This window comes from Ovis canadensis, chromosome 6 (genome assembly GCF_042477335.2).
Source record: "Ovis canadensis isolate MfBH-ARS-UI-01 breed Bighorn chromosome 6, ARS-UI_OviCan_v2, whole genome shotgun sequence".
Taxonomy (NCBI): domain Eukaryota; kingdom Metazoa; phylum Chordata; class Mammalia; order Artiodactyla; family Bovidae; genus Ovis; species Ovis canadensis.
In genome coordinates this window covers 132777363-132802180 of record NC_091250.1, presented here as the reverse complement: position 1 = coordinate 132802180, position 24818 = coordinate 132777363, and the positions used below count along the sequence as shown (strand labels likewise).

At 57.9% G+C, this 24818-nt stretch overlaps 1 protein-coding gene across 2 annotated transcripts in view; it reads right to left on the bottom strand.

Moving 5' to 3' along the window:
• The window catches only part of ZFYVE28 (zinc finger FYVE-type containing 28), a 95860-nt gene that overhangs the window by 47897 nt on the left and 23145 nt on the right, over positions 1–24818 (bottom strand). For both annotated transcript variants that reach the window (XM_069593292.1, XM_069593291.1), the window contains exon 2: positions 1221–1361. In XM_069593292.1, the coding sequence (XP_069449393.1) occupies positions 1221–1361 (141 nt within the window). The remainder of the gene's footprint in view (positions 1–1220; positions 1362–24818) is intronic.

Genomic DNA, 24818 nt, shown 5'->3' with positions numbered 1-24818 from the left:
GTGGGCTGGCGTCCAGGAGCTGGGGTGTCGGGAGGGCCCCCAGCACCCGCACGGATGGGGCTCCCTGTGCCTGCGTGCTCTGTCTGTGCTCACACCCTCCTCCCTGGGGCTGGACTGAGTGTCTGCCCAGCAGAGGGGCCCGCAGGGCCGGCCCCCGGTAACAACCCCGGCTCTGAGTCTGCGACAAGCTTCCCTGGGGACACATGTCTCTGTGGGTCCGTGTGTGTCCTCGGGATGGGATTCTGGAAGCTGGGGCCTGTCTCCCCTGGACCCCACCCCGTCCCCCACTGGGCCTTTTCCCATTGCTGGTTCTGCTTCGCAGCTTCTCGCTGTGATGGATCGGAGCTGAGAGGACCAACGTGCCCGGTCCACACGTCCTCCTGCTGGAACCCGGGGTGGCCTTGGGGACCCTGACCTGGAGGTCCTCAGGGAGTGTGAGACGTGGAAGGTTCTGGTGTTGCCGTGTGACTGTGAGGTACTTTAGCCGACTTTTATGACTTTCTTCCACCTTTTTTGAGCTGCTCCACCTGCATCCAGTCCCAGGGCGGACCTCCCTCTCTGCTTTTCCTGCCGAGGCTCTGCGAGGTGCCAGCTGAGTTTTACCTACTTGGTCCGTCTGTGTAACATGCAGTGAGCAGGCCCGGCGGGGCTTGGGATCCAAGAATCCCAGGAAGCAAGTCCCCCCCTGCCAGGAGAGCCGGGCCAGGTGGGGAGGGGCAGAGAGCGGCCTCCTGCCCGGCCGGGCTCAGCAAGTTGCAAGGACTGTGGCCATCCTCCGCTGGGAAACCAGGCTGTCCAGGGGCCAGCCAGGTGGGAGACCCCCGTGGCCCTGGGCCCTGGCCCCTCCTGAGAGATGACAGAGGAGGGTGTGCTCCTCCTATAAGAACCATGATGCTTGAAACCCTTCGGGGACCCTACCTGCCTGTGATCTGGGACGCACGCCCAAGCCCCCACCTCCCCAAGTGGAGAGGCGTGGACTGGCGGGCTGAGCAGGCTCTGGAACTGTGGAATGGAAGTTGTCAGGCTGGTGAAGCCGTGCTTGCTGAGCCGTAGGAATTCCCAGCAGGGCAGCCTGGACCGACCGTCAGTCTGGACCCTGCAGCGTGGAAGTCGCCCCCCCGCCAGCTCTGGGGCAGCCCCCCCATTCCCCTGGAGGGGGCCCGTGAGCCTGGCCCTCCTCAGCAGCTCTGCCCGCCCCCTCCGCTGTCCCCGCCCCTCACCTGGCAGGAGCGGAACTGGCTGACGAGCAGCGTGCAGCGCTGGGGGTCCTTCCGCCCGTCCAGGCTGTCCAGCTCGGCGGCCACCTGGCTCAGCTCCTCGTCCGCGTGGTAGAACTGTGCCAGCAGCTGCGGATCCGACCGCTGCGGAGGGAGCGGAGTGAGCAGACGCCCGGTGCGGCCCCTCACCTGACGGGCCCCTGCGCCCCTGTGTGCATGGCGGGTGGTGATCACAGACAAGGGGCTGGGGAGCGCTGGGGGCCGAGGACAGTGGGCTCACTTAGGAAGGAGCTTTACTCCGGACACTAAGCCGAGGCCATGAAGGCAGCGGCTGAACGGAGGGCCAGCTCCGCTGCCCAGCCCCGCCAGCGCCCCCAGCACCCCCAGCCCGCAGCCCGGCTTCCACGACGCCAGGAGGAGCAGGCCTTTGAGGGGGACACCCTCCTCTCAGAGGCTCAGCTCCCACGGAACCCCAGGGGGCCCTTCCGACCCTGGTCTCGATGCGCCTCCATCCGGCCTGCGGGCCACCTGGTCCCCTGCCCGCCCCTGGCTCCAGCCCGGCACCCACCGCGTGTCCTGCCCACACGCTCCCAGCCACCGCAGGCCTCCACGTGGTCTCCCTCCGGCCCGGGGGCCGAGGGCGTGTCCCCTCGATCTGAGTGCAGGGTGAGGACATGTTCACGGAAGGGGTCCTAGCCAGCTCTGGGGCAGCCCAGAGGGCCCTCCGTGATTACAGAGAGACAGGAGCGAAGGCCGGACAGCAGGTCAGCCCCTGCTCCCTCCTTCTTCCGTCTGGGAATCAGCCTACCCGTGACTATGCCCTGCAGTCTGCTGAACACAGGGTAACTTGTTTTTGTGATTTCTCAGTTCTCTGCTTGGCTGATGGAGCCTGAGTTTCGCCCGTCCCCCAGTGTGGCCCATTCCTGGGTGGATCTTCCTCCGAGCAGGGGTCTTGGTTATCAGGACCTGGGAGAGGCCCCCCCAGATACTTTTCACAGGAGATCGGGGATTCACCCCCACCCCCTACCCAGCAAAGGCGCCTGAGCACCCACTGCTGAGAATGCAGAACAGGGGACACGCCTTGACCAGGGCAGGCCAGACCCCACCCTGCGGGCCCCCGGTGTCCCTGACTCCCTGGTCCCCTCCGTGGGTTCAGCTGACTCCCCCAGGATGCCCACCAGGGACCCCTCTGTGATGAGAGGGGAACTGGGGTGGGGTCAGCAGCTGGCAGTGCATTTCTGCCCCCTTCCTGTTGTGCTGACCGGAAGGAGAGGGGCTGGAAGCATCTGCCCGGATAGCACCCTCACGCACGCTCCCCACCACCCTGGTCTCAAGCCCCCCAGGCCCACATCTGTCCATTACGGCCCATCTGGACCCACTTCCTACCCCGGGGCCTCCTCCTGGTTTCAGAAGCTGGGGGCAGGGAGGGACACGCTTGTCCTCTGACCCCCAGCCAGGGTTTAACCTGGCACCTTCAGGGTGTGGCAGGCACCCACATAAGGGAGAAGACAGGAGGGAGCTGGGGAGGGCCGCCCGCCCAGAGAAAGGGAAGAAAACGGCAACACGGTACCGGGGACCCCAACCAGCAGCCCCCCAGACTTGGGTGGGCCAAACACCTCCATGACCGTGAGCAACAAACATCCTCCGAAGCCGGCCTCCCCTCTCCCTGGGAACACGGCCTGGGCGGAGCGGACCCTGTCGCCTGGGAGTGGAAGCACCGAGACGAGCCCTTTGGGCTTACCACGCTTTGCTTCCAGTACAGCAAAGACCTTGAGACCAGAGCTACGAGTGTGCTGACCATCACCAAAAATAGGTGTGCACAGCACGTGTGCGCACTGAAGAAATCAGAGAAGTCAGAAAAAAAATATTGTTTAAGCTAGCAAGTATTTTGTTGAAACACAGAAGGCCTGTGTGATTTTAAAATTTTAGTTATATTCCAAGATAGTTTTCCAGTCCCCTCAGAAGGGATGATTTCCAGCCAAGAATCAAAATTCCCCTCCGTGGACGTCCCCGGCAGCCCACTGGTTAGGACTCCGTGCTTCCAGTGCAGGGGCACAGGTTTGACCCCTGGTCAGGGAACTGAGATCCCGCAGGCCACAACACGCAGCCAGAACTGGAAAGATGGAAAGAGTTCCCGGGGGGCTCGGGTTGCCAAGGTGCAGCGGGAGAATCTTGCCGATGCCACCGGGAGACCCAAATGCTGTGAAGACAAAACTTCCGGGCAGGGGTCCAGGAGATGAATGAACACAACTCCAATGATTCAATTTGTGCTGATCAACAGGATCCAAAAGAACATTTTGGTGCCATATTTTCATTTCTAAGTATGCAGAGAACAAAGCGAACACAGCAATCTCTAGCCTGGCTCATCACTCAGACCTACATCGGTCCAGCAGGGCAGGGTCACCCTCAGGCCAGCGTGGGGGCAGGACCGTGGACTGCAGGGAAGCAGAGTGCAGCAGAGGACAGACATTCTGCTCGCTCCGACCTGGGTCAGCCGGCCTCGTTCAACAACGCTTACCGTTAAATTTTAAATGAGACTTTCAAATGTCCCTGAGTGAGGTGTCCACGGCAAAGAGAATCAGTTGATACGGACAGGAAGAAGTGCTCACCCTACCTTGAAATTAAAACCATGAGAGGATAAAATAGAGCCCAATAAGGATGTCTTTTTGGCACACGATGTCAATATTTTCTCAAAATAAATTCATAGCAGTGACAGCTTTCACTGTTACAGGACAAAAATAAAATTCACGAAGATAGCACTTAGGCGGTTAGATGAGTAGTGAATCAGCAGCCTCCGAGAAGGCAAGAGAAAACACACAGAACCACAGCAGTGGCTGAGCCAGTCCGAAGCGCCAAGGTTGACAGTTCAGAACCGATTCTGTGAAGCCGATGGGATGATCCGTCACTCAAACAGCTGTTCTGTGATGCAGGCTGGGGATGTGGGATGCGGGCGTGGACGCCGGGGTGTGTGTGAGCTGAGGCCCTGCCCTCAAGTGCCTGTCTGAGCCAGGCATGGGACGATGCTGGAGGGACCCACGCTGCGTGAGGCTGGCCAGCTGGGCCGGGGCAGAACGTGGCCTGAACCGTGAGCGCCCCCAGCCCTGGGCAGACTGCCGGCTGTGTCCCAGTAGGTGCCACCAGACCCTCTGTGAGGTGGCCTGATACTAACCCAGATGAAGCAAACTAACGGCCAGGGTCACCTCAGTGGGCCCAGCAGAGCCGGCGGTAAGCCCAGGTCTCAGTCTAAGGACACTCGGGGGTCCGCGTGGGAAAGAGGAACCAGGACCGGATCCGTGACTCTTGCTTCCCAAGTAGGAAGCAAACGCTGCAGCGGGGAAACCTTAGAAGGATGCCTGGTCACGGCAGCACGGTCTCAGCCAAGCTCCAGGAAGGGGAGGAGAGGAGGAGGCAGATGGCAGGACAGGTGGGCAGGACACATGGCAGGACAGCAGCGTGGCCAGGTCGGAGAGAACCAGCCCCCTCGCACCCCCAGCACAAGCCCGGCGATGGAGAGCAGCCAGCCCCCGCCCCCCAGCAGCTGCCCCAGGACAGGAGCTGGGCTCCAAACCCTTGTTCCCAAGACCACACCCCACACGACCCCCACCACCCTCACGCTGGGCAGAGGAGAGCCTTCCAGATCTCGGTGGCTCCCCAGGTGGGCTGCAGCTGGACAGGCGGCAGGCAGCTCAGGAGTGAGAGTTGGTGGGGCCAGCCCAGGCCTGGGCCTCTCCTGGACAAGCCCTCCAGCAAAGCCTTATACCCCGCTCTGCCAAGCCTGAACACAAGAGCGTAGCCGAGAAAGCGGAGAAGAGCCTCAGGTCGTGAACACAGAGTCTAGCTGCTCCCCGAGCGGGGCCTCCCGCAGCCCGCTGGCCCTCGGGCCCTGGGCTCAGGGGAAGCTGCCCAGGCCACACGAGACTGTCAGGGAAAGCCACTGACCACGGGCCACCAACTGGAAACCCTTCACTGCCTCCAAACAAACACTGAGCCAGGCCCTCCGCGGGTCTCCACTGCATCCTTCCGTCCCCGGGGCCTGGGGGTACCGGGCAGCCGTGACCCCGCTGCTCAAGGCTGGCCTGGTCCACAGCAGCACGTCAGGGCCCCAGCCGCATCACCCGCCGCCATCAGCGGACCGGGACCCCCAGCGGGCGCGCGCTGCTGCCGCTCCCTTGCCTTTGCTGGCTACCCTGCACACACTTGCACCCCGCTGCCAGCCTTCCCACCCAGGCTCCTCCACCAGGGCCTTGCGGCTGGGCCTCCAGCCCCTGCTCACTCTTGGGACCCGTACCTGGGGTCAGGTCACCGCCTCTACAGCCCGGCCTGCTGCAGTCCACGGGGCCTCAGAGTGGGACACGACCGAGCGCCTGAACAAGAGAACCTTCCTCCGCAGAGCCGACCGCCGATGGCCCTGCGGCAAGGCCAGGACTCTGCGGCCACTAGACGGCCTACTGAACATGTGCCCTGAAAGCTTTCAATTCCCGGACCAGTTTAGACACCCAGAGAGTCACTTCCCCGCCCCTGCTGTCTCTCCAGGCAGTGTTACCCCCGGCCGAAAGCCGCAGCCGGCTCGGAGGGGCAGTTCGAGCCGTGGGTCACTCTGGAGGGCAGCCCGCCTCAGGAGAACCCCCGCGGAGGGTCCCTGCCCGTGTGGCACAGCGAGGGCCCCTGGATAATGCCAACCCCCCCCCCCCCCCCCCACAGGAGAACCGGCTCCAGAGAAGCAGGCCCATCCCTGGAGGAAGCTGGTCTGGTCCCGCCAGAATGAGGTGGCCCCGTCGGGCTGGACACCCTCCTTCCAGGGGACAGCTGGGCTCGGGGCCCTGCCGACACCCCAGGCGCCCACCGGGGCCTTGGCTGTGGCACGTGCAGACACAAGGCCTGGAGATGGCTGAGCGTCTCGAGGACGGTTTTCAGAAGGAGAATGCGTTCTCAGATAAAACTCCCAATCGGATGTTGTATATACATACAGACGACAGGCCGAGAGCACTAGTTGCAGGAAATTTAACCGCAGCCGCTGCAGTGGGTCAGAAAGAAGCTCTTCCGTAACCGCAGAAGAAAGGAGCCCAGGGTGGCAACCGCCCTGTAGGGCGGAGGGGGGTCCCCGTGGCACCAATGTGAACAAACGGCATCTGACAGCTGGGCTTTCAAAGTGCAGGAGAGCTCATCTTTGAATTTCAATAGGTTTCAGGCTCTTTAACAAGCATTTTATTTTTAAGACTCATCACCTAGTGAACTTGTTAGCACGCCAATCAAGCCTGTCCACTCTCTTCTGACAGCCAGGGGACACTGTCCCAGAAGCCGCGGGCCTTCAGGGCGACACGAGGCCGCGCCCTGCTGCCGGGAAAAGCCCTACCTGGTTGACAGCAACCCGGGAACCAGCCGCGGAGAGGCTGCGGTCTTCTCCGCTTCTAGGACGGATAGAAATCCACTCGTGGGAAATGGGAATTTAAACTGCTTGTTATGAATTATTTCTCTCCTTCAAAAAGGACTTGAGATGACTTAATTATAATGCAAGTGAATTGAACCTATTTGTTTAATCAGAGGAGCAATCAGAAGTCCGGAACAGGGATCCCGGGTTCTGGGCCATGTGGATTACTGCAGGTGGTTACCCTGATCTCAGGATTGCCGGGCCAGGCCGGAGCCCTCCCGGGGCATGCCCCCCTGTCCTGGGCACGTCCCCCCACCGGGCTGGGGTGAAGTGGACTGGGAGAGGCCCTTCCTGCCTGGGTCCCAGGAACACGCTGGTTGGGGAGGAACATGGAATCCCCGGAGAGGGCTCCATGGGAGCACCTAAGAGAGGACGTCAGTGGAAGCCAGCACTGACGGGGCCCCTGGTGAACCGGGGCGGGGGGAGCGCACTGCTCCGGACCACCCCCTGAAGGACACAGGACCTGGGAACCCAGGGTGGCTGCTGTGTCCCGGCACAGACCCTCTGACCACGCCTCACCCGGGCGGCTCAGGTGACGCTGCTCTGGGAGGGTCTGTGGACAGGCAGCTCCAGCAGGGTGGGGGACAAGCCCTGCCACCCCTTCTCCAGAGAGGATGATTTGGGCTTCTAGAAACAGTTTTACTGAGACATGACTCACCTCCCATAACATCCACCTGATCAAAGTATGCAATGCTGGGGTTTAGTATCTTCACAGAGCAGCCACCATCACCAAGAACTAAAGTTAGAATCTTTTCATCACCCCCAGAGAAGCCTCACCCCCATTCCTAGCAGTCCCCGCTAACCCACCATGGCTATGGAGGTGCCTGTTCTGGGCATTTAACTAACGGCAGCCGTGCAAGCTGTGATCTTTTATGCCTGGCTTCTGTTGCTCCGCATGGCTTCGAGGTTCCTCTATGAGGCAGCACGCGTCAGCACTTCGTTCCCGTTTATAAGTGAAGTCGCTCAGTCGTGTCCGACTCTTTGCGACCCCATGGACTGTAGCCTTCCAGGCTCCTCTGTCCATAGGATTTTCCAGACAATATACTGGAGTGGATTGCCATTTCCTTCTCCAGGGGATCTTCCCAACCCAGGGATTGAGCCCGGGTCTCTCGCACTGTAGACAGACGCTTTATCGTCTGAGCCACCAGGGAAGTCCTTTCAGGCTGAATAATATTCCACCACGTGGATGGACCACGTTTTGCTAATCCATTCGTCAGGTGATGGGCGTCTGGGCTGTTTCTGCCTTGACCATTGTGAAGAATGCTGCTACAAACAGGTTTTTATGTGGATATGTTTTCAGCTCTTTGGGGAATAAGCCAAAGTGGAATTCCATACAGTGCCAGTCATACAGTGACTATGTTAGACTTTTTGAAAATCTGATTATTTGGCTGCACCATTTAACAAAGATGTAAGAACAAGGTTGCCATATAGAGTTAACATACAGAAGCCTATTGCGTTGCTACACACTAACAAGGAAATGCCAGAAAGAAACTAAGAAAGCAATCCCATTTACAGTCTCATCAAAAAGAATAAATTTAACCAAGGAGGTAAAAGATCTGTACTCAGAAACCTATGACACTAGGGAGAGAAACGGAAGATAACACAAACAGATGGAAAGGTCTGCCATGCTCAAAGACTGAAAGAATCAATATGGTAAAAATGACCAGACTACCCGAGGCAAGCTACAGATTCAATACAATCCCTATCAAAGTATCAACCGTACTTTTCACAGAACTACAACAAATGACTCTAAAATTTGTGTAGAAACACAAAGACCCTGAATAACAAAACCATCTTGAGAAAGAAAAAAAAAATTAGAGCTGTCGTGCACCCTAATTTCAAACTATACTGCACAGTTACACTAGTCAAAACAGCATTGTCCTGGCACAACACAGACACACAGATCAATGGAACATACCAGAGAACCCAGGGATGAACCCATACTCAAATGGGCAATTAATCTCTGATAAGGGAGGCAAGACAGCCTCTTCAGTAAATGGTGTTGGGAGAACTCGATAGCCGCATGCAGAAGAACCACCCCGCGCTCTCATACCACCTACAGCGACAGAGTCCAAAGAACCGCACCACGCTCGCATACCACGTACAGCAACAGATTCCAAAGAACCGCACCGCGCTCTCATACCGCCCACAGAGATAGATTCAAAGTGGACTAAAGACTTAAACGCAAGACCTGAACCCGTGAGACTTCTAAAAGAAAACATTGGCAGACGCTCTTTGACATCGGTCTTATAATATATATATATGTATGTATATGGAAATATTTTGGTTTGTCTCCTCAGGCAAGGGAAAGAAACGTAAGTATAAACAGATGAGACAGCATCAAGCTAAAATGCATCTGAACAATGAAGAAAATTATTGACAAGATGAAAAGGCCACGCACTGAATGAGGGAAGATATTTGCAAGTGATAATCTGATAAGGAGAGAGTATCCAAAATATACCAAGGACTCATACAACTCGACATCAAAAAACAGCTGAAAAATGGACAGAGGATCCGAATAGACATTTTTCCAAAAAGGAGATGCAGGCGGCCAACAGGCACACGGAAAGATGCTAAGATCAGGAACTATGAGGGACACACAAATCATGGCGTCAGCAAGCCACCACCTCGCAGCTGTCAGAATGGCTGTCGAAAAGGGTACATGTGACAAGCGCTGGCAAGGGTGTGGAGAAGAGGGAACCCTCGTGCGCTTCCATGGAAATGAAAATCGGTGCGGACATGACAGAGAACAGCGCGGAGGTTCCTCAGAACATGAAGCTGCCTGATGCAGTGATCCCACGCCCGGGAATTGTTATCTGAAGAAGATGGAAAGACTGAAGAGGTATCTGCGCCTCCATGTCCATCACAGCACTGTTTACAACAGCCAAGATATGGAGCCCCCGTAAGTGCCCATCCACAGACGAGTGATGAAGACGCTGCAGGTGTGCACAGCAGAGCCGCACTCGGCCACCAGCATGGAATCTCGCCATCGTGGCAATATGGACGGGCCTAGAGGGCATTACTGGAGAAGGCAGCAATGCTTCTGGAGAATCCCAGGGACGGGGAGCCTGGGGGGCTGCAGTCCATGGGGTCGCTGAGGGTCGGACACGACTGAGCGACTTCCCTTTCGCTTTTCACTTTCATGCACTGGAGAAGGAAACGGCAGCCCACTCCAGTGCTCTCGCCTGGAGAATCCCAGGGACAGGGAGCCTGGGGGGCTGCAGTCCATGGGGTCGCGAAGAGTCGGACATGACTGAGTGACTTCACTTTCGCTTTTCACTTTCATGCACTGGAGAAGGAAATGGCAACCCACTCCAGTGTTCTTGCCTGGAGAATCCCAGGGACGGCGGAGCCTGGTGGGCTGCCGTCTATGGGGTCGCACAGAGTTGGACACGACTGAAGCGACTCAGCAGCAGCAGCAGAGGGTATTATGCTTCGTGAGGTTAAGTCAGACAGAGAAGAGGCAAATACTGCAAGATTTCATTAAATGTGGAATCTAAAAACCAAAACAAGTGGCCAAACATAACATAACAGCAACGGTCATAGATACAGAAAACGGGGGGTTTCCAGAGGGAAGAGGGGTGAGGAGAGGAGCGAGAAAGCAAGGGCAACTGGGAGGGCCAAGTTTCAGCAGAAGATTAACCCGCGCGGGGAGCAGTGACAGTGTCATGTCTTTATGTGGGGACACACCCGCCCGCGCCTACCCGCCTCACCCCACCTCGCCCCGCCCCAGCAGCTAGACTCATCCTGGTGACCCTTTCGAAGTGTCAGATCACCGTGTTGTGTGATGGGAACTGAAACAGTGTTGTACTTCACAAACAGACGGAGGGGGACTTCCCTAGGGATCCGGGGGCTGAGCTCTGTGCTGCCCATGCAGGGGGCTCAGGGTTGCTCCCCGGTCAGGGGACTAGAGCTCAGCTGCCACAATAAAGAGTTCACATGCCGCCACTAAGGACCCAGCACAGCCAATAAGTGCATTAAAAGAAGGCTTCCAGGGTATAGGCTTTAAAACAACAACACTCAAGGAGAAAAACACAAGACCTGTTGTCAGAGATACAGATGGCAGAGAGGGGACTGGAGGAAGGTGCTCGCAGGATACAAGCTTCTCATCATAAGAAAAAAAAGCACTAAGGCTGTGGTGTACAACATGATAAATAAACACTTGCTCAGTCTCTCAGCTGTGTCTGACTCTGAGACCCCATGGACTGCAGCACGCCAGGCTTCCCTGTCCCTCACCATCTTCCGGAATGTGCTCAAACTCATATCCATCGAGTCAGTGATGCCATCCAACCATCTCATCCTCTGTTGGCCCCTTCTCTTCCTGTGCTCAATCCCTCCCAGAATCAGGGGCTTTTCCAGTGAGTTGACTCTTTGCATCAGGTGGCCAAAGTATTGGAGCTTCAGCTTCAGTATGAGTCCTTCCAATGAATACTCAGGGTTGATTTCCTTTAGGATGGACTGGATTGATTTCCTTGCAGTCCAAGGGACTCTCAAAAGTCTTCTCCAACACCGCAGCTGGAAACCATCAATTCTTCGGCGCTCAGTCTTCTTTATGGTCGAAACACTCACATCTGTACATGACTACTGGAAAAACCACAGCTTAGGGACCTTTGTCATCAAAGTGATGTCTCTGCTTTTTAATGTGCTGTCTAGGCTGGTCATAGCTTTGCTTCCAAGGAGCAAGCATCTTTTAATTTTGTGGCTGCAGTCACCACCTGCAGTGATCTTTGCACACAAGAAAATAAAGTCTGTCACTGTTTCCACTTTCCCCCATCTATTTGCCATGAAGTGATGGGACCGGATGCCATAATCTTCAATTTTGGCCAGCTTTTTCACTCTCCTCTTTCACTTTCATCAAGAGACTCTTTAAATGGATGCTCACTGAATCGACTGTGATGACCATTTTGTGATGTGTGGGAGCCACGTCCTCGTGCAGTACCCCCAAACGTGACATGTGTCGATCACAGCTCGTGACGCGAGCTTCACGTCCACCACATCAGTAAAGCTGATCACAGAGCAGCAGTGTGGGAGGTCCAATTTCTCCACGTCCTCCCCACCCCGAGCTGCCGTCTGGCTTCTGATTCTAGCTGTCCTGGGGGGTGTGAAGCGCTGTCTCGCTTGGACTTGCGTCCCCCTGGTGACCGATGCGGTGGAGCGCCCTCCGCCTGCTGCTGTGTCTGTGAGTCTTCTTTCCTCCTGTCATCTGTCCGCACGTGAGTGGAGGGGCTGAGGCGCTCTCGAGACTGACCACATCTGCTCTCTCACAGTCATGTAAACAAACGCACGGTCTACACGGAGCCTTCCTCTAGGGGAACAAGGGTCCGCTCTGCAGCAGCCACGTGACGCCACCAAAGCTGCGGGCGGGTGTGGATGGGCAGCGTGGCAGTTCCATCAGGATTAGGATCCAACTTGCTCTACAGAGGGGCTTCCTGGCGGTTTAGATGGTAAAGAATCTGCCTGCATGCAGGAGAGGTGGGTTCGATCCCTGGGTTGGGAAGACCCCCTGGAGAAGGAAATGGCTACCCACTCCAGTACTCTGGACTGGAGAATTCCATGGACAGAGGAACCAAGGGCAGGGCGTGGCTACAGTTCATGGGGTCACAAAAGAGTCGAACATGACTGCGTAGACTAACAGTAAAGAATCCGCCTGCCTGCAGGAGACCCCTGTGATCCCTGGGTTGGGAAGATGTCCTGGAGAAGGGAGTGGCCGCCCAGTCCGGTATTCTTGCCTGGAGAATTCCATGGACAGAGGGGCCTGGGGGGTATAGTTCATGGGGTTGCAAAGCGACAGACACAACTGAGTGACTAACACTTTGAGAAAAGGGGCCTTAGCAGATGGAAGGTAGGTCAGGGCCTTGGAATGAGGCCATCCGGATGACCGAATGGCCCCACCTGCTGAGACAAGTGTCCTTACAAGGGGAGGGGACACACAGCGAGGAGAGGCCATGGGGGAGAGAGGCGGAGACGGCAGCGAGGCGTCTGCAGGCCCTGGGGCACCTGCAGCCCCAGAACCGGGCGGAGACAAGGACCAGACTGCCTCTCACAGCCTGCAGGAGGGACCAGCCCTCCCGACATCTTACTTCCAGACTCGGGCCTCCCGAACCATGGAAGGCTACATTCCTGCTATTCCCAGCCACCTACTTTGTGGGCACAGCAGCCATGGGACGGGAAAGCAGCGTCCCCACGCCCAGATGCACCTCGGCACAGGCAGGGAAGAGGGGTCCCCGCGAGCCAGGGCCCTGTGAGCCCTGCTTCTCTCTGCAGTCTGCCCACTCAGAACTCCCCAAGCGCCGCTTGCCCGGGCCCTGCTGGATGCACCGCGGCGTCCTGGGTCCCGCAGGGCTGCTGGGCTGCAGGCGGGGTCACGTGCCCTGGGTCACACCTGGGGCGGTACGTTTCCCCACGTGCCCCTCGCCCCCAGTGCCTCAGAGAACAGACACCGCCCAGGTCCTGGACCCTTCCCACAAGCCTTCCGTCTCTTCAGGGGACGCACCCGCAGGACCGAGGCAGCCTGGGCCCAGGGCTTCGGCTGAGCCACAGGGAGGCGGGAGGGCCTGCTGAGCGCTCCCCTGTGATCCCGCTGTCTGCTCAGGGTGGCGAGGTGTTCCTTGGCGGCTGTCCCTGCTCCCTCCCGGCCTGCAGCTCTGAGGGCCTCCCTCTGATGGCCTGCGCCCCTGCAGGACCGGAATCTGTCCCTCCGACCTTTCTGGGCGGCACACAGAGCTCCAGGTGCTTCCACGGGAGGACACGGGGCCTGCTCTCCACTGAAGCGCGCACAGGGGTCTTGCTGAGGACACGGGAAAGCCTTCGCGACACAGATTCTGAGTCTGGCTCTTCTTGGTCAGACCTCTGAGGTTTTGGATCCCACTTCCTACAGGGAAGCAGGGAAGGGGGGCGACTTGGAGCTGGAGAGCCTGGAGCTGGAGAGCCGGGGAGGTTTGATCTAGGGTGCTGGGGGGATGGGCAGAGGGAGGCCGGCTCGGGCCTCCAGGCCGCTCGAGGACTCCCGGCGCCCACACCCCGCGCCCCGGGCAGAGTCTCCCTCTAAACTGCGCTTGCTGCTCGGCTTAGCAAATAATGCGAATAAAACTTAGAGGCACTTGACTCACAGGGCGCTCGTCACTAGAGGCACGGATCACAGACAACAAGCTGTCCCCGTGCTTTAAAAATAGCCATCCTGACAGAGCACCTGTTCTCACCAACATGCTGTTTCACGAGAGGGTAAAACTTATCTGCAGTGGAGCCCAGCAAGGGCCTCTGTTTGGCTTTTATGCATTTTTACAGGATGTTCTGACATATGGCAGAAGAGAAGCAACTGGGAGTCTGCTCAGAAAAACCCCAAAAACAAGGATGGGGTCGGTGGGGAAATAGCTCAGATGCAGCTTCTCAAGTCAGGGTAAAACCACACACACTCCCACACAAAGACACACACAGACACACACACATACACACACACATGCACACACTGCCCCCTACACACACAGACACACACAGACACACACACTGCCTTCACACATACACACACATATATAATAAACACACACACACACCACTCCCTACACACACAGACAAACACACTGCCCACACACACATACACACACATATAAACACACACACACACACTGCTCCCTACACACACAGACACACACAGACACACACAGACACACACACTGCCCCCCACACACACACACACTACCCCCCACATACACACCCACACACATACACACACACTGCCCCCCACACACACACACTGCCCCCCCCCACACACATATACACATACTGCCCCACCCACAGAGACACACATATACACACACACACACAAATACACATACAAACACCAGCATGCACGCACACACCTGCATACATACACACATATATACGTAAACACTGCCCCACACACACGCACACACACACACACACACAGTAGACTCCCTTCAGCAACAGGGGACAATTAAAGCTCTTCACATGAACCCCCAACAGTAGCAAAAGCTGAGCAGCCCTGGGCTCCTGCTCTGCCCCTCCCATGTGCTCACCCCACCTGCCCAGAGGGGACCAGACTCGCCCAGCCCTGGCGGGGCAGACCCTAAGTGCTAGGCCATCTGAAAGGCAGGCAGGGCAGAGCCTCTGGGACAAGACGTCAGCCCACGTCCACCTAGGGCTCGGGAGAGAAGGCGGCAAAGTCAGGGCTGGACGGGGCCCTCCGGAGCAGGATGGGGAGGAGTCCCTTCGTCCTTGGATGGCTGCAGTGCGCCTCTCCCAGGACACAGACTCAGTGTCACAAAGCGGCCTCTCCTTCCCCTGAGCTGGTTACATCCTCCCTGTAAATGCTGCCCTTGGGGATCCTGTGTTTAGCACCCAGTCAGGGCCCACCCACGCGGGTGTGTCGGTAGAGAGAGGGATGGTCTGGGCTGTTACAGTGCCTGGGGATGCCCCAGAATGGAGAATCCAGAAATACACCCACACAGACATGGCCGATTGATTTTTGACAAGAGCACCAAAGAAACGCGATGGAGAAAAAAGCATCTTGTCAACAAGTGGTGCTGGAGCAACTGGACAGCCACGTGCAGAGCAACGGTCCTCAGACCTTACTCATCACTCACAGAACCATCAGCAAATGTCCTCAGACCTTACTCATCACACGCAGAACCATCAGCAACGGTCCTCAGACCTTACTCATCACACGCAGAACCATCGGCCCCAAAGAGGAAATCCGTGACCGTGGGTTTGACAACGCTTTATTAAATAGTTCACAGAGAGCGTGAACTATAAAACAAACAAACACCCTGGGTTTCACCAACATTCTAAAGTTTACTCTTCAAAAGATCCTGTTGAGAAAATGAAAAGTCAAGCCACGGACTTGGAGACGATATTTGTCAAACACATACATTTTGGAGGAAACAGGAGGAACTCTCACACTGCAGTCTGAAGACAACTGGCTTTTAAAATTTGGGCAAAAGATTTGGACACTTAACTAAAGAAGACCTACCTGAAAAGACACGCAATACGTGGTCATAGGGAAAGAGCAGATTCAGGCTGCAGTGACCTACCACCTCACACCTGCCGGGATGGCTGAAGTTCAGAAAGTCACCACCCAAGTGCTGGCGGTGGCGCAGAGCGACTAGAGCCTCATGCGGCGGGTGGGGGTGCAAAGCAGCCCAACCTTTGGAAGACAGGGTGGCAGGTTCTCAAAGAGTTAAATACTAGCTGACCAGACGAACCAGCCATTCTATGCCCAGCTGTCCCAAGAGACGTGGAAGCTCCCGTCCACACAAAGACTTGTGCACATACGTTCAGGACGGCTTCATCTGTAACAGCCAGAGGTGGAAGCAACCCACACGTCCACTGCGTGAGGCAAACAGGCGGCGGTCCGTCCACACGGTGAGCACGCCCAAGAGGGACTGACACGTTCTACCACAGCGGTGAGTCTTACGGTATCGAGGCTGACTTGAAGCCAGCCCCAAACAGACTGGAGTATATACAACCCCATTCATACACAATTCTGGAAAATGCAAGCCTGGCCCCTGCAGTCCATGGAGTCGCGAAGAGTCAGACAGGACTGAGCGAGTGAACAGCGTACCCAATGACAGAATCAGCTCGGCGGTGCCTGATCAGACAGGGCACAGTGGGACAGACGGCAGTCACAGGGCACTGGGGGCCCAGCCTAGGCGGCAGCGAGAATGCTCAGGGGCAGAGTCGGCAAGAACCTGAGAGGCTCAGGGAGCGGACAGGACACTGCGGTTAAAGGCCACGCACTCATCACGTCCGCGCTCTCTCCACCCTTTGAAGGTCCTCACAAACCTGAAAGTAGGACCACCGTAGGGTCCAGCAGTTCCGCTCCTGGGTAAATATCCAAAGACATGAAAGCACTAACAGAAAAAATACATGTGCCCCAGTGTTCACTCCAGCAGTATCTACGGCAGCCAAGCTGGCAGTCACCGAAGTGTCCGTCGACAGGTGAGCGGGTAAAGAGGGCGTGGTCTGGATGTGCAGCGGAATATTACTCAGCCACAGAAAAGGAATGAGAGCTTGCCTTTGCGACAACATGGATGCACCTGGAGGGTCATGCTGAGTGGACTAAGTCAGACAAAGACCACATGCTTCTCACTGACAGGCGCAACGCTGCGTACGATAAGTACCACTTACATGTGGAGACGGAAAAGATGGAAACAAAGGAGGTATCACAGCAAAACAAGGAGCGGGCTCACAGACGCGGGGACAGACGGGCGGCCACCAGCGGGGAGGGGGATCGCAGGGGTGGGGGTGCGGCGCAAACGGTTACGCGTGAAACACGCTGCGAGGAGGCGCTGTGCGGAGAACACAGCCACGCTCTGCGATGACCAAGCGGAGCACGCCCTGTAGAGCTCGGGAGCCCTGCGCCCTGCGCCCTGCGGCTTACACAACACCAGGCACCAAGCAGACTCCAGTTAAAAAGAGGAAGCACGGACAGAGGGCCCAGGGCCCGGGACCCCCTCTCCCACCCTCCCGGCGCCGCGGCCCAAGCCAGCCCGAGGGGCTGTGTCTTCGGCATGCTGACCCCCGAACGCCCCTGGCCACCCTCAGCCACCCTCTTACCATCACTCAGCCAACACCACTGCCCCCACCCCCACACACAGCCCCAGCCCGCTCCCCTCACCTGGCTGTCCTGCACACGCCGCCTTGCACATGCCGCCTTGCACACGCCGCCTTGCACATGCCGCCTTGCACACGCCGCCTTGCACGCCCTGCGAGGCCAAGCCTCCAGGCCTCTGCCCTCACGGCCCAGACCCCAGGGCTGTGCCCAAAGGCCCCAGGCCTCCCTGGGTCCCTGAGGGCAAGACGTGAGAAGGAGGAGTGGACAGGTGCCCCGGGAGGCAGGCGTGAGCAGGCTGGCCTGGCACTGCCCGGTGACTGAGTCTGAGACGTAAACCTCAGGAAGGCCGGCGTGGCCTCTGGCTGGCATTGCACGCTACCACCCCACCTGGGGCTGCACAGGCTCTGGTGACTGCGGGAGGGGCGCTGGGCAGCGGAGCCCACGTCCATCCCTGAAACCCACCCTCCTGGAGCTTCCTCCCTGAGACTGGCCAGCCTGGCCGCCCGGGCCCAGCACCTACCCAGCGTCCAAGGCCACCAGGCCTCTAGGAGCGCCCCCAACAGCCCAGGCCCCTGCAGCGGAGGCGGGGCAGAGCCACACCAGGGCAACAGAAGACCCTCACTCGGGGCCAACCCTCGGGGCTCCCCCGGTCAGTGCCTCCCTCAGAGAAGCCCCCCAACAGAGACCGGAGGCCCTGGATGGGTGGCTGATGGGCGGCATCTCCATTTACCAAAAGGTGAACTAGAAAATTCCAGCAACTCAGGCTCCAGCCGCCTAAGGAATGACACGCCGTGACAGAGTAGGCATGCCTCAGTCGCTCCGTCATGTCCGACTGTGACCCCACGGATGGCAGCCCACCAGGCTCCTCTGCCCATGCGATTCTCCAGGCAAGAACACTGGAGTGGGTTGCCACTTCCTTCTGCAGGGGACCTTCCCGACCCAGGGATCGAACCCAGGTCTTCTGCACTGCAAATGCAAAAGCGGATTCTTCACTGCTTGGCCACAGGGAAGCCCTTGACAGAGTGTATTCAACACAGAACAGTTCTAAATATTACTGATTGTAAAAAGTACAGATGTTCTGAAAAATATAAAGAGGAAAACAAATGTCTCCAAGACTGAACATAATTCTTAGTCACCCCAGACCCCAAGCAGAACTTCTCAAACCCACACCGTAGTAAGTGCAAAACGCATGTATTAATAGCTCGGCAGAAATTCACGTTCCCCAGAGAACCCCTCAAAAACACTGATGTATTCGATTCATCTGAAAAAAATGGCAGCGACTCTAACACGGCTGTGGCGGGCCTACAGGTCGCCCAGAGCAGCTTTCGTTGCTGCGCAGTCGCCCAGTCATGGCTGACTCTGCGACCCCGCGGACTGCAGCACACCAGGCTTCCCTGCCCTCTACTATCTGCCAGAGCTTGGCCCCCCCTGCCCCGGCCTTGCACGTGCTCAGGAGTCCCACCTGCCCTCTGCACTCCCCCAGGACTGACTCCAACATGTCCACCCTAGGGAGGGCCCACCCCTGGGCCTTGCACGAGCTCAGGAGCCCCACCTGCCCTCTGTGCTCCCCCAGGACTGACTCCAACATGTCCACCCTAGGGAGGGCCCACCCCTGGGCCTTGCACGAGCTCAGGAGCCCCACCTGCCCTCTGTGCTCCCCCAGGACTGACTCCAACATGGCCTCTGCGCAGTGACTGCGAGGTCTGAGGAGGCTGGGCACGTGGCAGAAAGCTCCTGCAGCCCTCCTCACCCAGCCCCAGCCCTTCCTCCGTCCTGCCTCCTAGGACCAGGTGGACAGCTGGCTGCCTTTAGAGCCGCAGTCTCTAAATCCCCAGGAGCACCATGGATCCTGATTACTCGACACACGGAACCAAATCAGACGGTGGGGTCCATCTACCCCTACCCACCCCACCCTGGACCCCAGGAGGCAGGGAGCCAGGAGCCGGGCAAGGGGCTCCGAGTGGAGGGCTCTCCCTCCAGGGGCAGGTCTGTGCTGGTGACCTGTGGGCTCCAGGATGTCCTGGTGAGCTGCTGGGAAGGGGTCCACGGGGCGGACAGCCACCCCAGAGCCCCCGGGCCCCGCCTGACCAGCTGGCTCGGCAAGCTCTGGATCACGTTGGGGGTGCTACTGGGCCGTCCCACAAGGACAAGGGGCTGGATGAGGGCTGGTCACACGGGCAGAGGGCATCTTAGGATGGCTGGACCCGGAGAAGCACAGCCCTGCTACGGATACATCGATCACCCGTGAAAATGTCCATATTGGTGCAGAGAGCAAGCCGCTGTGCAGGGTCTCGGGGGTGGGGAACCTCCAGGAAGAGGGAGGACCCTCGAAAGTCAAAGGACAGCCACAAGGGACCCCAGTTTCCTCACTACCGAAACAAGACTATCTCAGAGCCCCAGGTCCTGCCAGACCAGGGGGAGCTGGGGGCACGTGCCCCATCCCAGCACCTCAAACTCGGAGATCTCTCCTCCTCTTGAGAGAATCAGGAAAACCGAGTCTACAGCTCCAGTCCTACGCTACGGTTTACGAGAGGACAGGGTGCAGTGGCTGGCAGAGCAGCTGTCGACATTTAGCGACAGAATGAGCCTGCACGCAGCCCCCGACCCCGCTGCTCCGGTTAGAAGGTGGACAGGCCGCTGCACAGGACACGGCTCCTCTGCCTCCGAAACTCACGTTTCCACCCCCCACCCCTACCTTGTGGGATGTGTCCTTTGGGGACGTATTTCTGTGTCTCACGGTCTTTTATTGATCGCCTGTCAATACGTTCATATTTGACGTCAGTTGTTTGACATGAGTTGGATTGAAAACTTCTTACAGAATTCCCTGACTGCAAGGCGCTGAGTGTTTAAAGCTTCTTCCAGGTTAAATCCTTGCTGCGCTAAGTTTCAGCACACAAGTGAGCAAAGCAACAGAAACGTAGAACAAAAGCCTGGTGCCCAAGCGTTTCACAGTAAAGTTCTATGAGAAACGCATTTCTGTTTTTAAATTTTTAATTGGTGGATAATTGCTTTTCAAATTTGTGTTAGAAGGACCGATGCTGAAGCTAAAGCTCCGATACTTTGGCCACCTGATGCGAAGAGTCAACTCATTGGAAAAGACCCTGATGCTGGGAAAGTTTGAGGGCAGGAGGAGAAGGGGGTGACAGAGGATGAGGTGGCTGGATGGCATCACCAACTCGACGGACATGAGCTTGAGAAAGCTCCAGGAGATGGTGAAGGACAGGGAAGCCTGTGGTGCTACGCTCCACGGAGTCGCAGGGAGTCGGACACGACTTTGGAACAACAGTCTGCCCTACATCAACATGACTCAGCCATAGGCACACTTACGTCCCCTCCCTCCTGAGGACCTCCCTCCCACCCCTAAGGTCATCACAGAGCACCAGGCTGCGCTCCGTGTGTCATAAAGCAGGTGCGGCTGGCCGGCCGTCACAGCGGGAGACGTGTGTGTCGCCGCCCGCCCAGCCTCGGCCTCCCCTGCCGTGTCCGCAACTCCGTTCTCTGTGCGTGTCTCCATGGTTGCCCTGCACACAGGCTCATCTGCACCGTCTTTCTAGATCCCGTACACATGGAGACACACATTTCTTAAACGGACAGACGCAGCTGGGGGTTTCTGGCCCATTCATGTTTATGCGGGGACATTGCTCTTTGCCACGTTAGACTGGCGTCAGCGGTCAGATGGTTTGGGTCCCATCCTCAGAGCTGAGTCAGCACAGGGGGGCAGGGAAGGAGAAGGACATCTCTGTGCCGTGCCGTGAAACACTGACTCAGGGGCTGAGAATCACTTTACGATCAAAATCCTCTCTGCTGCATGTCAGTGGCAGCTCAGTTAAGCCTCCTTCAGTTTTGCTGAGGGCTTCCCTGATAGCTCAGCTGGTGAAGAATCCGCCTGCAATGCAGGAGACCCCGGATCAATTCCAGGGGTTGGGAAGATCCCCTGGCGAAGGGAAAGGCTACCCACTCCAGTATCCTGGCCTGGAGAACTCTGTGGACGGTATAGTCCACGGGTCACAAAGAGTCAGACACGACTGAGCAACTTCAGTTTTGCTGCAGCAAAGACTTGGAGCTGAACTGGCTGGAAGGGCACGGTGCCTGTGGCGGGAATGGCACAAACTCTGGCTGCCAGGGAAGCAGAACCCGAGGTCCCCGGGAGGACACAGTCCCGGTCACCCCCACCCCGGAGGTAGGTGTCCATCCTGACACCCAGGAAGGGCCGGAACCTGCCGACGACAAGTCACCTTCACACGCACGAGCCTTCCGGCCACACAGAGTTCAGGGAGAGGCTCTGGCCCAGCTCCGGGCGTCTGGGCCCTGGACATTCCGTCTCTAAGGCACACGGACAGGCCTCTCTGTGCGTGTGGAGCGCACACAGGCGGCGTCACGGTGTGGCCACGTGCATCGTGGCTGCTCGGCCTCCGCAGCACCTCCCCCGCACAGGCGACTGGTCGCCCCCCACTGACCCTCTCGACATCTGCGTCCAGAACCTCGCGCCACAGACCAGCTGGGTCCACCCCTCGCTGCGTCAGAGGAGGAACCCCGGGCTGCAGGCTTCGCTCCAGCAGAGTGGCTCATTGATGGGCCCTTCTGCAGGTCCTCAGAGAGACCCTGAGGGGCCCAGGCTGCCCTGCTGGTGGAGGGAACTTTCTGGAAGGAAACACTTTAATCAGGGAACATGAAGCAGGCTTTGTAGAAAAGCACGTTTCTGAGCTCCTGGACCTTCTAGATGGAGCGTGACCCAGAAAGTGTGCCACCAAGAGCACGGACAGACGCTGGGCACCACTCAGGCTGACCACAGGTGGGGCCCGGGGTCACCACGACCTTAGCCAATGCAGCGTGAGGTCAGGGGTGGGGTCACGTGAACGGGGCTGGGGGCCCGGAGCTCACCGCTCGAGGTCAGCAGGGCGGCGGGTGCACGAGGAAAGAGCCCAAGCCAGGGAGGCCACAGAGGGTGGGCAGAGAGGCCAGTCCAGGATGTGCGGACAGACAAGTGTGTGAGTCGGCTCCAGAAGAACAGTTAATTCAACAGAGGCAGAGGCGACGGATACCGCCTTCCCGCTCACCTGGAGACCCCTGCCCGTCTCCACCCAGTGTGTGCCAAGGGCCAACAGCAGGGGGAGCAAGCCTGCCTTCCTCTCTCCTCCTGCCTTTGGACTGGAATGCAGATGCGATGGCTGGCCCTCAGCAGTCATTATGGTTAAACACACAAAACAAAATTTACCATCTTAACCATTTTAAATGGACAGTTCAGTTCAGTCGCTCAGTCGTGTCCGACTCTTTGCGACCCCATGAATCACAGCACACCAGGCCTCCCTGTCCATCACCAACTCCCGGAGTTCACTCAGACTCACGTCCATTGAGTCCGTGATGCCATCCAGCCATCTCATCCTTGGTCATCCCCTTCTCCTCCTGCCCCCAGTCCCTCCCAGCATCAGAGTCTTTTCCAATGAGTCAACTCTTCGCATGAGGTGGCCAAAGTACTGGAGTTTCAGCTTCAGCATCAGTCCTTCCAATGAATATTCAGGACCGATTTCCTTTAGGATGGACTGGTTGGATCTCCTTGCAGTGCAAGGGACTCTCAAGAGTCTTCTCCAACACCACAGTTTGAAAGCATCAATTCTTTGGTGCTCAGCTTTCTTTATGGTCCAACTTTCACATCCATACGTGACCACTGGAAAAGCCGTAGCTTTGACTGCTGCTGCTACTGCTGCTAAGTCACTTCAGTCTAGACGGACCTTTAAACTCTATACCTATTAAACAGTAAGTAACTCCCCACTACCCCTTCCACCCAGCCCCCTGCAACCACCATTTAGCTGTCGTGAACAATGCTGCTATCAACCTGGATCTACAAGCATTTAAGACCTTGCTTTCTTTAAGAGAGATGCCAGAATTCGAATTGTTGGATTGCACAGTAGCTCTGGTTTTAGTTTTTAAGGAAACTCCATACTGTTTCCAAGTGGCGTCACCGTTTTACACTCCCGCCCACAGGGCACAGGTTCCTGCTTCTGTGCGTCCTCGCCAGCACTCGCTTTTTCCTGGATTTGGGTGGCTGCCGTCCCCGCGGGTGGGAGCTTTTGCTCATCACTAAAGCCAGCGATTCACTGCTCCACCATTACTGACACGTGCTCTCTGTCACCCGTGGTTTCACTTGATGGTCGTCTTCTCCGTGAGAAACGCTGTGGAGCTCTTGTGGTGCCGAATCTCACTTCTGCAGCCTCCCCCGCCTCCGGCCTGTCACCCCACACCTTACTCCAGGACAGAGGCACGTCTCTCTACACCCCTGCGTCTTTATGGCTTATTTTCCTAAGGCTTCCCTTCTAGCTCAGTCGGTAAAGAATCTGCCTACAGTGCAGGAGACCCAGGCTCGATCCCTGGGTTGGCAAGATACCCTGGAGAAGGAAACAGCAACCCACTCCAGGACTGTTTCCTGGAGAACCCCATGGAGGGAGGAGCCTGGCAGGCTGCAGCCCACGGGGTCGCGAGAGTCGGACATGACTTGGCGACGAAACCACCGCCACCACACTCCTGCGTCTTTATGGCTTTGTCTCATAAATTCCTAACCTCCTTTAAGGAGCTGGCAGGGACCCCTCCCACCTTCCCCAGCACCCCAAGAGTCCAGGCTCATCTGAACAGAAATTGTGGGGACCAGGGGCTGGAGGGGGCTCAGAGTCCCCGACCAGACACGGCGGAGTGGTGGCCACCAGAGTCCCCTGAGGCCTGAGACCCAGAGCAGGGGCACTGGACAGCTCCTGGCGCCCAGGCAGAGGAAGGACCTAGCCTGGAGGAAGACGCAGCGTCTGGAGGCCCTTGCGGCTGGGGTCGGGGCGGGGGTGTGTGGGCGGACGGAAGGGGCTCACCTCCCTGAACCCTCCCCACGGCCCTGCGCCCCACTTCAGCATACTCTCCGCTCCCCCACCCCAGGGTTGCTCCTGTTTCCTCCCTGAGGGTCTTCCTGGGTTCGCCTCCTCCCTGATCTGCCCCTCAGCCCCGCTTCCGCACCCCCTTCCGTCCCCTGTGGCCCCCTCCCCTTTCTGCCCCTGAGTCCTTCCCCCTCCCTCTCCTCCTCTGGGTCCACCCCTCCTGGGATGAGCTCTCCGCTGGGCCCCCCTGCCTGCCTCCTGCATCCCCCCAGACCCCCCTGGGGAAGGGTCTGCTAGGATCCTGGGAGCATCCATCCGGGCCTTGGTCGGGATAGGCCGGCCATCCTCAGAGAACCCCTCACAACAAAGCACCGGGGCCAGGATCCCTCTCTTGTGTGGGGGGAGGCGGGACCCCTTCTTGTTAGGGGAGGGGGGTGCCCAGGCCCCAGCTGACAGCTCTCACAGCTGCTGTAATGAGAACAGCTCTGTGAGAGTCCAGCATGTGCCGTCATGTCGGGGTCCCTGGCTCCCCCCTCACGGTGGCCTCCCCTGCCCAGGAACGGAGTTGGGGTGTTGGCATCAGCAGAAGTCCTCAGGAGAGAGGCCCCTCGGACCCCCTCCTCCTGGACACAGATCGCTGACTTCTGTGAGCACAGCCAGGATGGGACCCGACAAAGCCGTGGTGCCCACCTGCCTGGGGCCCTGTCGATGCCGCAGGGCCCTGTGCTGGCCTCCTGATTTATCTGACA